The sequence below is a fragment of the Martes martes genome (assembly GCF_963455335.1).
Source record: "Martes martes genome assembly, chromosome: 4".
NCBI lineage: Eukaryota > Metazoa > Chordata > Mammalia > Carnivora > Mustelidae > Martes > Martes martes.
Window position 1 is genome coordinate 169885785 of NC_137891.1, and position 14429 is coordinate 169900213.

Consider the following 14429-nt stretch of genomic DNA (forward strand, 5'->3'; position numbering starts at 1 on the left):
TCTCTCTCTCTGCCTGCCTCTCTGCCTACTTGTGATCTCTCTCTGTCAAATAAATAAATAAAAATCTTAAAAAAAAAAAAAAATACAAGGGACCTGAGGGTACATCTAACAAAAGATGTGCAAAGTTTTATGGAGAAAATTACCAAAAGAGATTCAAGACCTAAATACATAGGGTTATGTATATCCCCTCCATGGATGTAAAGACGATGTCCTAAGATGTCAGTTCTCCCCCAAACTGATCTAAACCTTTAATACAAATCCACCCAAAAAAGTTTTCCAAGTAATTTAAAAAGATGATTCTGAAATGTATGAGAGGGACAGGTGCCTGGATGGCTGACTCAGTTCAGCATCAAACTCTTGATTTCAGCTCAGCTCATGATCTCGAGGTTATGAGACTGAGCTGAACATCAGGCTCCATGCTGATCATGGAGCCTGCTTAAGAGTCTCTCTTTCCCGGGGCGCCTGGGTGGCTCAGTCAGTTGAGTGTCTGGTTTCATCTCAGGTCATGATCCCAGGGTCCTGGGGTCGAGCCCCACATCGAGCTCCCTGCTTGGCAGGGAGCCTGCTTCTCCCTCTGCCTCTTACCCTGCTCATACTCACTCTCTCTCTATCCCCCTCTCTTAAATACATAAATAAGATCTTAAAAAAAAAAAAAAAGATTCTCTCTTTTCCTATCCATCTGCCCCTCCCCTGTCCTGCTTGCACACAATCCCTCTCTAAATAAATAAATGAATGAAATGAAATGTAATGAAATGTATGAGAAAGAGAATGAGGACAAACATAGCCAAGACATCCTTGATAAGGAGCAAAGCCAGGAGAACCTGATGTACCAGATACAAGACTTAGGTAACTCTAGTAATGGGGAAATCAGGTATCAACAGATACAGGAATCACCAAAGTGGCTGATCAAAGAGAACAAGGAGCCAAAAAAATAGTCCACAGATATATGGAAGCATGATCTGTGATGAGAATGGCCTTCAGCATCACTGGTGAAAATACGCACTGTAACAGAAGCTAGGACATGAATTACTACAGAAAAAAAAAAAGAAAAGAAAATATAAAAAAAGAAAATCCTTCATTCCTATGACACGCCAAAATCAATCACAGATGGGTAAAGACTGAAATGCGCCATGCAAAATATAAAAAGGTTTAGAAAAAAGTAAAAAATATTTTATGACCCTGCAAAGGAAGTGGTTCTCGAAGAAAACACAAAAAGTAGAAATCAGAAAGGAAAAGACTGATGAACTTGACTGAATTAAAATAAAAACTTGTTCCTCCAAAGACACTATAAATAACCTGCAAAGATGAGCCACAAATTGAGAGAAGATATTTGCAATTCATAAGTGAAAAGTGATTATCATCCTAAATATATAAAGAACTCCTAAAAACCACTAAGAAAGCAACAGAAAACCTAATAGAAAATTAGGTAAAAGGCATGAACAGGCATTTCATGGAAGAAGAACGCTGAATGGCCAATAATGATTTGAAAAGATGCTCAACCTCATTAGTAATCAGAGAAATGCAAATTAAGACTATAGAGAATTACCATTTTATACAAACTAGTTTGGCAAAAGGGAAGAAGCCTGGCAAATTCTGAGCTTGCCGTGGGGCTGCGGAAGCTCTCGCTTGTTGCTGCTGGCTGTGAGCACAGGCAAAGCCACTCTGGGACACGGCTTGGCACCGTCTTCCAGAAGGAAGCAGAAAGGTGCTCTGCTATCCGGCTGCTCTACCTCGCAGATCTCCTGAGCAGAGGCACCTGGAGAGCCATGTAAGAACATTCAGAGCAGGCTAGTTTGTAATAACCAGAAAACTGGAAGCAGATCAGATGTCGCCGGATGGCAGAAGAGAGAAATCAACGGTGATACATTCACATAATGGAAAATGATACATCGGAGAAAAAACAAAAGAAACTAGAGAGAAACACCCACCTCGCCAAATATGGGAAAGACGATGCTGCATTGAGAAACAGTGCGATCGCATTTGTACGAAGCTCAAAAAGGAGCAAAGTTACACAATACGCCGTTTGGGGCTATAGGTACACCGGTGAAACGACTCCTGAGATGGTAAGGAAATTATAGACTCAGATTTCAGGGGGGTGCGGGGGGGCATAGTCTCAGGGAAGGACCCCGAGACAGTGTCCTAATTCACCAGTGTGGCTCACCCGTGCTTCCTGTATTATCACTGCATGACTTCCAGAAACATTACATATTTTCTTTTGTACAGATCAACACTAAGTAGAATAAAAAGATGTCTAAGGAGGTGATTGATGACAAGCTCTGGACACATACAGCTGACCCACCATATCCTGCCTACATGCTGGGCACAGCTCTCACTATACGAGATACATGTAATAGTCAGCCTGGTCTCCAGCACACCTACCAGTGAAGATGACCTTTAGCTCCATTTTGTACATGAAGAAGCAGACACCCAGAGAGGTTAAGCAGCTTGCCCCAGGTCACACAGCTAAGGGGATGTGAGAGGCAAACCCAGATCTATCTGACTCCAGAGTCATCTTTTTTCACCACTGGTCCCCTGCCTCTCCCACAGCAGGTGCTCAGCAGGCTCGAGACTGCTCTGGTCCCCTTTGATCACATGGCGTCACTCCTTTCTCTGACTCCCCGGAGCACTTCCCACAATCAACATGTGACCTCGAATGCCCCCCATCCAGGAGTCTATGTCTAAGTCCTCCATCTTCCTAAAGCTCCCCAGTGCAAACAGGTAATACCCATGCCTCCCCTGCATTGCTTTGTTTTGGGTTTGAGATGTTCCAGAACTCATTGGAGGTGCTTGGTCATCCTGGCTCAGATATGGAATCCAAGAGCCCCAGGGAAGGGCAGGAGGGCCACGCACTCACCTCGGGGGCTATAGCCATGGGTGTCCATGAAGGACAGACCCAGCCGCTCATCCTCCTGCAGGGTGCTCTGGTCCGTGAAGCTCCGGTCCACCGCACTCATCATGTGGGTCTTCTCCTGGCGGTAGTTGACAGTGGCCTTGGTCATGTTCACCGGCTTCCTGCAGAGAGGGGTCGACAAGACACATGGGTGCTGAGCTGGGCAGGGCAATACCCAGAGGTGGATGGGGAGGCCAAACAGTCAGGGGGCTTTGGCCCCAGGAGACTATCTAGAAGCATCTCCAGATATCGAGAGGGCTCTGTGTCTATCCTTTGCTCGCCAAACCCAGAGTTGCTGCCTCCCCCGCAAGGGACTGGGCAAAGTCCCTCTCCTGGGGACCTTTGCTGAGGACAAGGGATGAAGCCCAGTGGCCTCGGGCTGGAACGTGGCCCCTGTCACTGGCCTGGAGGGCTCAGGAAATGGGTAGGATAGTCACTCTGGAACTATTCTGGTACTACCGCAGTCACCCCATCCAAACTAGGAAGATGACCGCCCCAGCTCCAACCCCAGCGCGCCCCCATAGCCATCTTCCTTTCCCCCGTCCTCACCGAACATGCACCCTGAGAACCCCTCTTCCCCACAATGGGGGTGCACTACAGTTCTCCTTCATGGCAGAGAGTCTGGCTGCTACTTGGCCAGTGCTCAGGAGTTTTCCTCTGGGCAGGGGATGAACTCCAACTGGCTTCTTCCTATCCCCAGAGCCCCCAGGACAGTCCCACCGTGGGCCACAATGGACGTCCATATTCCTGCCACTGCCCACCAGTCCATCCAGCCACTGGAAGCAGCGAAGGGAGGAAGCAAGAGGCCCGGTCCCTCCTGAGAGCCTTGGGAAGAGGCCCCCAGACAAGGACGCTGCACAGCCCAGGCCTGTAGCCCAGCTTTGCAGATGAGAATGGCAGTGTGTGACCCCAGAGGACTGAGAGGGAAGTGGGAGGAAGAGCAGGGGGCATAGTCCATGACCAACGTGCTGAGCAAAAGGGAAAGAGGGAATGACTTGGGACCTGTCTTGAAACTCCAGTGGAGCCAATCACAGGGAAGGCTCAGGATGAGATAGCCATTCACCCTGCTGGGCCCCACAGCATGCAGGATGTGGGGCAGACCTGAGGGAGGACTTCCAGGTAAAGAGGGCTCAGGAACCTTGACCAACAGCGGAGATGAAGAGGCTAAGGAAGGGATCTTCCCAGAGGCAAATTCTAATCAGTCTGCAGTCTAGAGCTGTCCAAGGCAGGGAAGGACTGGGTGACCCCAACCACCAAGCTCTGGGCATCACTCTCACCATGGCCCAGGGCACAAATAAGAGAAGCCTCTGTGGCTGTGACCTTGACCACTGACACAGGAGAGAAGGCGGAGGGGGAAGGAGAGGGAGGTGAGGAGGGGGAAAGGGAATCAGGAGGATAAGAGAAGGAGGAGGGGGAGGGGGAGAGACTAAAGGGACCATGACAAGGAGAGAGATGGGGAAGAGGGCAGAGAGGGAGGGACAGGCAGACACCAGCAAACCACAGGGAGGACAGACAGAGGGCCATGGACAGAGGACAGCAGTCAAGCTGTGCCTAGAAGGCAATCTCCAGTGGTGTGCCCCAGGGCTCTGCTCCCTGCCCAGGCCTCTCGGTTCACTTGGGAGAAGAACTGCAAACACCAAGCACCCAGCTCCACAGAAGACAGAAGCCGAGGGACACGGGACACAGCCGCCAGGGGATCTCAGGGTGAGAGTCAGCAGATGGAGGGCAATCCTGACACTTGAAAAAGTTTTGCATTTAGGGTCAAACAAAAGCCGCAGGGGGTGTGGTTGCTGGAAAAGCTGGAGTGACCCTGGATGGTATGGATGCAAGTAGGGGGTCCAGGAGGAGGAGGGGAGAGACCCTGGTCCTCTGGGCTGTCCTGGGGGCACCTGAGCCTGCCTGCTCTGCAAGGAGGACAGGCATGGTTCCAGGGAATGTTCTGGAAGGCTTGCAGAATCAGAGAAGACAGAGGCAGAACACAGAGTACCATCAGGAGACCAGGCAGTCCGATGGGGCCCAGGTAGTAACCCCAGCTCTGGCACTTCCTGTGATCCAACAAGTCCCCTCACCTCTCTGAGCCTCGGTCTCCTCATCAATAACACGGGAGGGATCGAGGCACATGCTTCTCGGGGTCTGAGCCCAGAGGAAGCACCCAGAAATGGTGGGTCTGAAGAGCCTGGGGCCGCCCGGATGGAAAAGGGGCTCGTGCTGACCTGAGAGCTGTGTGCACCGTGGGGACAGCTGCCAGGCAGGGGGCGGGCCTGCCCCGGACACGCACACACACGTGCCTGGCTGTGAACCCCAGAGAGGGACTGGTACAAGGCCCTGCACATGAGGAGGATGACCTAGGGCCCAAGGGGGCGGGGAGGGGCTACTTACGGGTAGTAGGAGTAGGCATAGTGGTCCCTCCTGGCAGCATGCAAAGAGAACAGCACAGTTGGGCCCATGGTCCTGCCACAAGGTGGGCCAAGAGCAGTGCCCAGCCCGTGGGGAGGGGTCTGCTGCTTTCTGTGCTGGGGAGGGCGCTGGCCAGGGACCGGACAGGTCAGGAGGACCTTCCCTGTCCCAAGGCTGGCTGGGCTCAGTCACTGAAAACCAAGACCCGAAGCCTCTTCCAGAACCTTTCCCGAGACCACTGCTGGAGGGAGGAGGAGGTGGGGAAAGGGCCTGGGGAAGCAGAGCTTTCACATAGTCACACGCACAGACACAGAGAGAAATACACACACTTGCACACTCACACATAAACAGACACACTCACGTGGCTACGCAATCACACACAGACACCCTCCCTCACAGGCTCACAGGCGCCCCCAATCCCCACTGCAGCCCCACCCCTCAGACCCCGCACTCCTCACACCTGCAGGCCCCTCTGCCTCTGCGGGCTCAGCCCTCTGCACACACCTGTGCCTGGGAGGAAACCCTGGCTGGGGTGGCAGAGGTGGGGAGAGGGCTCCTACTGGACTCCAGGGCAAAGATGAGGACCACCCTCCCCAACCCAGACTGCCCCTGCGTGTGGAGTCCACCGAAGGAGCCGTGCTGCCCCCTCTGGGCACCCAAAGCATGGCTTGGCTCTGATCCCACTTCACAGGTCAGGAAGCTGAGTCCCAGAGAGTCATGATCCTCCTAGGCCTCTCTGGGGGGTCAAGGGCAGAGTTTAGACACCTGTCCTAAAACCCGGACCCCCAGAGCCAGCTCCCTCCTGAGGCCCCCTCCAGGCACATCCACAGGTCCTCCACTCACTGCCCCCACACCTCCCCACCAGCAGGGACCCCCAGGAATGGCCTTCCACAGGGACTCCTGCAGACTGGGCGAAGGGAAAGAGACAAGAGTGGGAGGCTGAGGCCCAGCGAGGGCAGGAGAGTGGCTAGAGGCCACACAGCATGTCTCCTCTCCTCCATCCCAGGAGAGAGTGGAGGGTGCAGGCCTGTGGCTGGTCATGGGGACCCCAAAGAAGAGAGGGAAGGTGGAAGGAATGGCGTCCTGATCTCAGCTGTAACGTCATGACTTCTCAAGAGCCTTCCACAAAGACTCCCTGATAATTACCAACTCTATTGTGTCACCTTTACCCTCTCTCTGTTACCCTCTCTTTTCACAATCTGTAATTATCTGTTTGTGCTGTTTCTAGTTTAATGTCAGGCTCCACACCAGCTCCAAAGGACAGCATCTTCTCTTCTGCCCACTGCGGGCTCCCAGAGCCCTGGACAGTGCCCAGGACAGGACAATCCCCCAATAAATATTTCATGGAATGGAGTCATCAATAAAGAGGGAAAATAAATAAAAGAACTCCACCTCTGTGAGCGTCCCTATCCTCCTCCAAAGGAGTGAGATTAACAACGACCCCGCCCAAGGGCCCACTGTCAGCCCAGCTCCTCCCTGCCTCTCTCCACCTGCTGAGCTGGGAGTTGGGGGGAGGGCGTCGGGAGGACCCCACTCCACTGGGCCAGGCCATGGGGATCCACGGCCAAGAGGACAGAAATTTCTCTGCCCTCATGGAGCTCTCAGTCCAACAGGGAAGAAAAACAACTGAGCCAAGCACTCTAAGTAAAAGAAAAAGTGCAGGGAGAAGAAAGCAAAAGAGAAGGGTAGGATTCTGAAAGCAGAACAAAGGTTATACCGGCCTGGGGAGTTCCCCAAGCACAGATGCCTCCAGGCTCATTGCCCACCCCAGCAGGGCAGAATGGGGAGCCTGACCACCCTCCCCCCTGAACCCCACCCAGCGTCCCCCACAACCACTCCCACCCTAGGCCATCTCCTTCCTCCAACAAGAATGCACAAGGGGGATCTGGGTATCAGCCTTCCCTCAGCAACCTCCTGACCTGCCTGCGACATTTAATGTGGGCACCTCCATGGCTGGCAGGCCTGCTCTGTCCCCTGACACAGTGCAATGCAGACTGGGGGAGCCCTGAGGGGCACAGTAGACCCTGAAGGCCAGGATAGGATTTCAGAGGTGGGGGTGGTGCATGAGGTGCTAGAGAATGGGACTGAATGGCTTTTAGAGGAAGGAAGGAAGGAAGCCTGGGGGGATCCTTGACACTCCGGGGGTAGCCTGGAAAGGTTTCCGGGGTAGCACATGTGCAGACTCACAGCTTCCTAATGAGGCTCCAGCAGCAGCTCTAACCCATCCTGTCCTGGGCCCAAGGCTCTCTGCAGAGGTGGGTGACACCCTCCACTGGGTCCATCCTCTCTCCTTGAGGATCAACTTCTAAGGCCTCAAATACTACCTGCAACGCCCCGGGATCTGACCTCTCCCCTACAGCCCTCACCATCTGCCCCCTCCCCACCCCACTGCACCCCAGTCCCCCGCAGAGGAGGAGTGCAGACATTTGCTAATTCTGGGCACCTACTGCACGCTGGCCACAGTAAGGCCCTTCACATCCGGGCCCGAAGGAGCCCGGGTTTTGTCGTCAGGACTGGCTTCAAACCAGGCCCTGTCACTTACCAGCCGAGTGACATGGTCAAATCGCTCAGTTAGTTTCCTCATCTGTGAGAAGGGGCTCAGACCTGCTTCGTGGGTCAGGATCCAAGAAGGAAGAGTTCTCTGATGTATTCTGATGCTAGAACAGTGCCCAGCCCATGGCAGGGGTTCAGTAACTAATGTTCTAACGGATGGGCATGTGTAAAGCCCTAGGCGCACGGAAATCCGCATTAAATGACAGAGTTTAAAGAGTTTATCTCAAGAAGCTGTGCAGGCACTAGGGAAGGGAAAAAAATCAGCTTCACGCCTTGGACGGGCCAACCCCACCTGGTCGGCAGACCTTACCACCGGACTCCCTGGGAGAGGTCTCTCTGCCGGTACCGGGCCTCGGGAATGGCAGCTCTGGCCAGTTCTCTGCTAAGTAGGCCAGATCCTACTTATCAGCTCCTGGCAGCCCTGAGATCCAGCAGCAGCCCCGAGATCCAGCAGCAGCCCCGAAACAGCTGTGCAGTGGCCAGGTCCGGAGAGGGCTCCCTGGGTGACCTCGGGCAGGGTCATGCCCCCTGGGACCTCGACACCTCCATCCTCCCATTAGTGTGCTTGGACCAGTGTCCTGGGGCTGCCTGGAGGGGAATGACGTGGAGGGGACGGGAACCAGAGTGGTCTCAGAAGCTTTCCTCACTGCTCCACCCAGAGGCTCTGCCTTCATCTGTTTCATGTACTGGGCCTCCTATGGGAGGTTGAGCTGGTGTTTTGAAAACAGGTTCTGTTGCTTTAAGACAATCTGAAAACCACTAGACTAGATGTCCTTGAACTACCAGGCAGCTCTCACCTTCTGGGCTCTGAGCCTCCACCGTTCTAAATTCTGAGATCCTTAGAATCCCAAATCCTGGATTTCTGGAACTGAAATTCTAAGTTGTGGATTCTAAGAGGTGCTGGGATTCATGCTGCCCACTGTAAGATGCCCTGGGAAAGGCAGAGCCAGACCTTGGAGGCCAGGGGGATGGGAGGGGCAGGAACAAGTTCTCCTCTGAGTCGTGGGCCCAGGGGGACACTACAGGGCTCAAGAGTACAAGGGTCCGGGGCAAGCTGAGCCCCAAGGAAGATGGGGCCAAGAAAGAACCGTGGTTCAGGTTCCTTGGCTTCAAGGGGAGTGAGCAGCACCCCCACTGCTCAGGGTCAGCACCACGACCCCATGGTCAGGGCAGACAAGTCAGCAGAAGGTCTGCAGGGAGCTGGAGATTCAAAGTCAGGTCACCTCCACACCCTCCCCCACTGGAACAGCCCAGCAGGCACAGGAGGGCAGTGCCCACTTCCAGCACAGCTCCTTGGCAGCAGGCATGGAACGCCCTTCCCTGGATAGTGGTACCTGGCACCAGCCAGACCTGAGCTCCAGCCAAGCCTCTCCAGCACAGTTTCATTCGCAAAGGCTCTGGCTTCCCATTGCCTGGTTTGGGCCCGTCCTTAGGCCTGATGCCCAGACTGGCAGCCTTCCACACTCACCAGGCGGCTGCCCTCCCAGGCCCCAGCCTCTGCTCCTCTATGCCCACCAGGCTTCTGAGAGAGCCTTGGGGGAGTCACGGCACCAGCCTCACTCACCCCTTACGGATGATGACAATGATGGCCCCCAGGAGGAGGATGAGGACAGCAAGTCCCCCCGCACAGATGCCCAAGATGAGCCCCATCTCCTCCGATCTCTGGGACACCTCCAGGGGTCGCTTGCTTTCCTTGCAGGCAGCTGGGGAGAATAAAGCATGACAGCAGGTCAGAGGGGAAATAGGGACCATCTACCTACAGAGTCTGAGTCCCAAAGAAGACACTAACACATGTGCACAAAGAAAACTGCTCCCTATCCTCAGCCCGTAGGCGGCCTTTCAGTCGGATCTGCCCCCTCACCATCCCTATAACTTCTGCACCCCCATGGACCCCATCAGGAAGAGCTCCCCGTCCTCTCTACTTTCTCAAATCCTCCCATCCTTCAGTGGACAGGGGATGGAGGCTGCCTGGGGCCTTCAGACTCACTCTCCTGCTCTCCTAGGAGGCAACAGTGGGGAGAGAATTATGTACCTAGGGCCTGCTGAGAGCATCTCAGGAAGGGGGACCAGCCACACTCCCTGTCTACACTGCAGGATCCACCTCTCCCCCACCGCAACAAAGGGGGCAGATACAGAGCCCAGCTCCATCACCCCCACAGCCCAACCATAATGGTCCCCCTCCACAGACCTGTTCCAGGCCCCTTCCAAAGCCACGTCTGTGACCATGAGAGGAGAGAGGGAGGTTAGCCCTACTGCCCAGGCTAGAAGGAGTCTTTCAGGTGGGACAAACAGGGACCTGACCCAGGTCTGCCGGACCACTCTCCTCTGCTCCCACAGCTCTGGGAGCTCAGGACCCACCCCCCAAGAGCCCAGAGGGGAGAAACCCTCTGCTAAAGGCCAGGAAGCCTAGGGGGACTTACCTTTCCTGGCGATGCGGATGCAATTCAGCCGGGTCTCCTGGAGGCAAAGATGGGGGTCTCAGCAAGTCAGAAGCCCCAACCTAACCCTCCCCAGGGGGATCCTTGGGGAGCTTGTCTTGGGCCTGGTCAAGGCTTGTCCAGTGCTCATTGTAACCAGAGACACCCCACCCTTCCCGGAAGGAAAGAAGGCCTGAGGGGGGAGCAGGGAGGGGAGGGAGGGCCCTGCAAAGAGGGCAATGACTTGGGGAAGGGGAATGAGTTCAGAGGGAGCAGGGGAAGAAATAGTGTGGGAGAGGGGTAGTCATGGGGCTGGTTAAGAGGGGCGTCTGGGGAGGAGAGAGCCCCGGGAGGAAGGAGCCTGGAGAAGGGCAGGGCTTCCAGGAGGAGGTGGGTGGTGGGCCTCAAAGTCTGAGGAAAGCAGGACCCAGAAATGGACCCCTGGAGAGAGAGGAGCCTAAGACAGACACCAGTGCCTCAGGGAGGGGGCAGAGATAGACTGGGGGCTTAGACATAAGAGAGTCTGGGGTAAAGGCTCAGGAAGGGGAGATGCTTTAAGAGAAGCCTGAGGTCAGGAGGCTCTGGGAAGGAGGGGGAGGGTTCTGGGGAGGGGGCGGGGCCGGAGGAGGGGCTCTGGCCTCCTAAGGGGCTGCTCAGATGGCTCTGAGGCCTTGTCCCCAGCCTATCCCCATCACAACCCCTGCCAGTCCCTCACCCCCTTCAGGTGGCTTGTTGCCTGGAAGTAGATGAGGTAGGCCTTCCTGGGCTCAAGTGGTGGGTTCCAGAAGCCGCGATAGGTCTGGTTGTCACCCACGGTGAAGGGCATGGCTTCCGGCAGACTGCTGGCCGCCAGTTCTGCCCCAAAGTAGTGCACCAGGCCACGGGCCAGCGCCGCGTCAAAGGTCAAGGGCACTGGGAAGCAGTCCTGGCTGCCTGGCTCCCGACGAAGCCTCCGCTGCCGCTCCTCCTCCACGATCACCTGGTACACACTGGACAAGGAAGGGACAGGGCAGTGACCCCAGGGCCAGGAGATAGGGAGAGCCATCCAGTGGCAAATGGCATGGGCTTTGGGGTCAGGCCCAGCCTGGGACTAATCTTGGCTCTGCCTCTTACTCGCTGGGCAATTCTCTTAACCTCCCTGGGCCTCAGTTTCCTCCTCTGTAAAGCGATCGTGATCACAGGACTGTTCCATGAACTAAATGTAAGGAAGGAGGCAAGTTTCAGAAGCAGCCAGTGCCTGTCAGCTGTTAGGCCTGTGACTAAGGCGGAAAGAACGCAGGCCCTGCTCAGTGGCACCAAGCCCTAGAGCCCCACCCTGGCTCTCTTCAACCCGTGCTCCTATGCCTGCCACAGGACCTGGGGACCCAAAGCCTCAGGCTTCACCCCAGTACCTACGGCTCCCTTCGGGCCTCTGGGAAGGACAGTCAGACACAGAATGTTCATTCATTCAGAAAGTGCCTGAGCTCAGACGCTGGGTCGGTGCTAGGTGGACACTTGGGGACCTAGGCTTTCTGGAACCGACCTCCAGTTAGAGAGACAGTCACGGAGCAAGCAAGCAAGGCCACATGAATCCTGCATCTGGTACTCCCCCAACCTGGAGGCACCTCGAGTCTGCAACTCGGAGCCCGTCATCTCCGGGTCCTGACAGCTGATTTGTGTTCCCTCGTCCACATTCCCTCTGATGTGTGTCTCCTGGTCCCGACTTGTGTGTTTCTATTTATTTTTATCAGTTTACTGAATGCCCTTTTGCTGTGAGCTCCTCCAAATCCTCGGTGGAACAAAGCCAAGAGTAAATAAGTGAGTGCTGACAAATTCAAATATTTCTAGTCACAGGCTCGGTCACGTCTTGGCGTGTGACACCCATTCTGACAGCTGCACTCTGGGAAGTAGCAATGCCTTTCCCTGGCTCTCCAGCTGTTTCTTCCGAGCTTCGAAGCTGTGGGGGAATCACCCCAGTGCCCTGGATTGGGGTCACACAGCTTCGTCCCCTGTCACTAGTGCACTGCAAACACCAGCCCAGGCCCCCCTCAGCCTCCATTTCCCAGGTCAAGGTCAGGCCTCCCCTGGCTCCACACCCCGCCAGGAGGTGATAACAGTCAACACTGAACAAAGCATCTTGACTGGGATGGTCCCCAGTATGCAGACAAGGAAAAGGAGAGGTAAAGGGACATGCCCAAGGTCACACAGCTACTACGCCTGCTCCCAGACTCAGCTGCACAAGGCCCTGAGGCTCCTGGAAATGCAAAATGCCCCTCAAACACCCTGATGTTGTCCAGAGAGTCTGGGAAGCAGCCCAGGACAAGCTCTGCAGTAGCAAATACAGGGGAGGAAAAGCAGGAGAAGGGGGGTGAGGACATGAGGGGGCGTCAAGGGCATGTGGCCAACCCGCTACCTTCTCAGAGACTTAGCAGGATCTTCCCACACCCAAATACAGACCATCACCTCTCCGGGTTCACACACCTTTGTGGGAGGACGGGGTAGACCAGAGGGACAAGGGAGGCTCTGTGACTCCAAGAAAAGGTACAGGCTGTGCAGACAGACCTGGTTTCCAAACCCCAGCTCTACCCCCAGCCAGCTGTGTGACCTGGGGGGCAAGGCCACTAAGCCTGTTCCCCAACGTGTGAAATAAGGAGACAACTCCCCCTGCCACAGGCCACCATGAGGATAAAATGACTTGTGCAGGTGAAGTCACAAACAGTGTCTGACTGACGGCAGGCATGCAGACACATCCCACAAATACCCTCACGCTCTCACACACACGCGCTCACACCTCCATACCACACATTGCACGTACACAGTATGTGTCTTTATCTCACACACACACACACACACACACACACACACACACACACCATCTTGTCTCCAGCACCTTCTCTCCAGCAGAGGTAGCCCCAGTTTTCTCTAGGGAGAAGAAAGTGGAGAAGCCAAGTTCTAGGCCACTCCAGAGAGAGAGCCCTGTCTTGCCGGCTGCCCCAGCCTTCTAGAAAGGCTGAGTCTCCCTGGCCAGGACCTTCTGGGGAAAAAGCTGGGAAGAAATAAGGCCCCCAGAGTTTCATTTCTCCAAGATGTCTGAGGGAAGACCCTCAGGAGAGGACTGGACAGTCACACCTCCCCAGGCTGATCACTGTCCAATGGTCTCACACTGATCACCATCAGACACCCATGGCTTCAGAGGGGAGCGGCTGCAGGCTTTCCACCTGCCCAGGATCACAGAACATGCTTCTCCAGACACTCTGAGCCCTGACCAGGAAAGTGAGGGAGGATGAGGATGCGCTGGCCCACGTGGTGGGGGGCTCTGGGTCAGAGGAGGGGCTTCCTCCCTATGGCCCTGACCTCCCACCTCTCCACTTGGGCTTTCCCACCTGATGGGCGCGCCACGGCCCTGTGCTGGCCTCAGCAGAACGGTGATGGTGTTCTCGGACTCGCCCAGGGGTGATGGCATGTCAGCATAATCAAAGCTGGGAGCTGGGAAAGGGGACAGGAACATAATCATGGAGCCTGGCCACTAGACCAGGAAGGTCGGGCCTCTAGCCTCCTTCCTTCCTGTCCTCAGATCTCTTCCCCTTCAGCCTTGTTCCCTCTGACCTGAGCTTCCCTGACTTCGGACCCCTAAACTCAGCCCTCAGATTCCACAGTCTCCTGACCCCTTGGACTTAATCCTCCCTGACCCCTGAACTTAACCCTAAATGGTACATTCTTCTCAGTGGGGGTCCTCTAGAGATATCCCCAGGACACCCCCCCACCCCCACAATGTGCCCTCTGCCTACAGAACCCTGGGATTGGGAACTACCTCTCAGGGGGTCAGGCCAGGGTTGGGCGGGGTTACCTGAGATGTTCGTGGTGATCTCAGTGAGTGCCGCCTGGCCAAAGCCTTTGCCTGTCCGGGCGCGCACAGAGAACAGGTAGGTGGTGCCTGGGTGCAGGTTGGAGAAGACGTGGTAGGTCTCGTTGCGGAGCTTGGAGATGGTACGCCGTGGGCCCGGCACGTTCACCGCCGGGTCTGACGACTCAATGCTCTGGTAGCTGATCTAGAGGTGCGACAGGCACAGGGATGGGGAAGGTCATCACTGGCCCCGTAGCCTCCCACCCATCGTAGTTCAGGAGAGTTGGGGAGAAGGCTAGGAAAATGGGAGAGGTTCAATGGGACTATGGATGCCCATAGCACAGACCTC

The 14429-nt window shown here is 55.4% G+C and overlaps 1 protein-coding gene across 1 annotated transcript in view; it reads right to left on the reverse strand.

Moving 5' to 3' along the window:
* Positions 1-14429, reverse strand: part of PTPRU (protein tyrosine phosphatase receptor type U) — a gene marked incomplete at its 5' end in the record, with an annotated part of 76372 nt that overhangs the window by 27920 nt on the left and 34023 nt on the right. Inside the window, 6 exons of the mRNA XM_080801724.1 lie at positions 2855-3012; positions 9405-9543; positions 10261-10297; positions 10973-11246; positions 13620-13722; positions 14084-14285. Of these exons, the coding sequence (XP_080657850.1) occupies positions 2855-3012; positions 9405-9543; positions 10261-10297; positions 10973-11246; positions 13620-13722; positions 14084-14285 (913 nt within the window). The remainder of the gene's footprint in view (positions 1-2854; positions 3013-9404; positions 9544-10260; positions 10298-10972; positions 11247-13619; positions 13723-14083; positions 14286-14429) is intronic.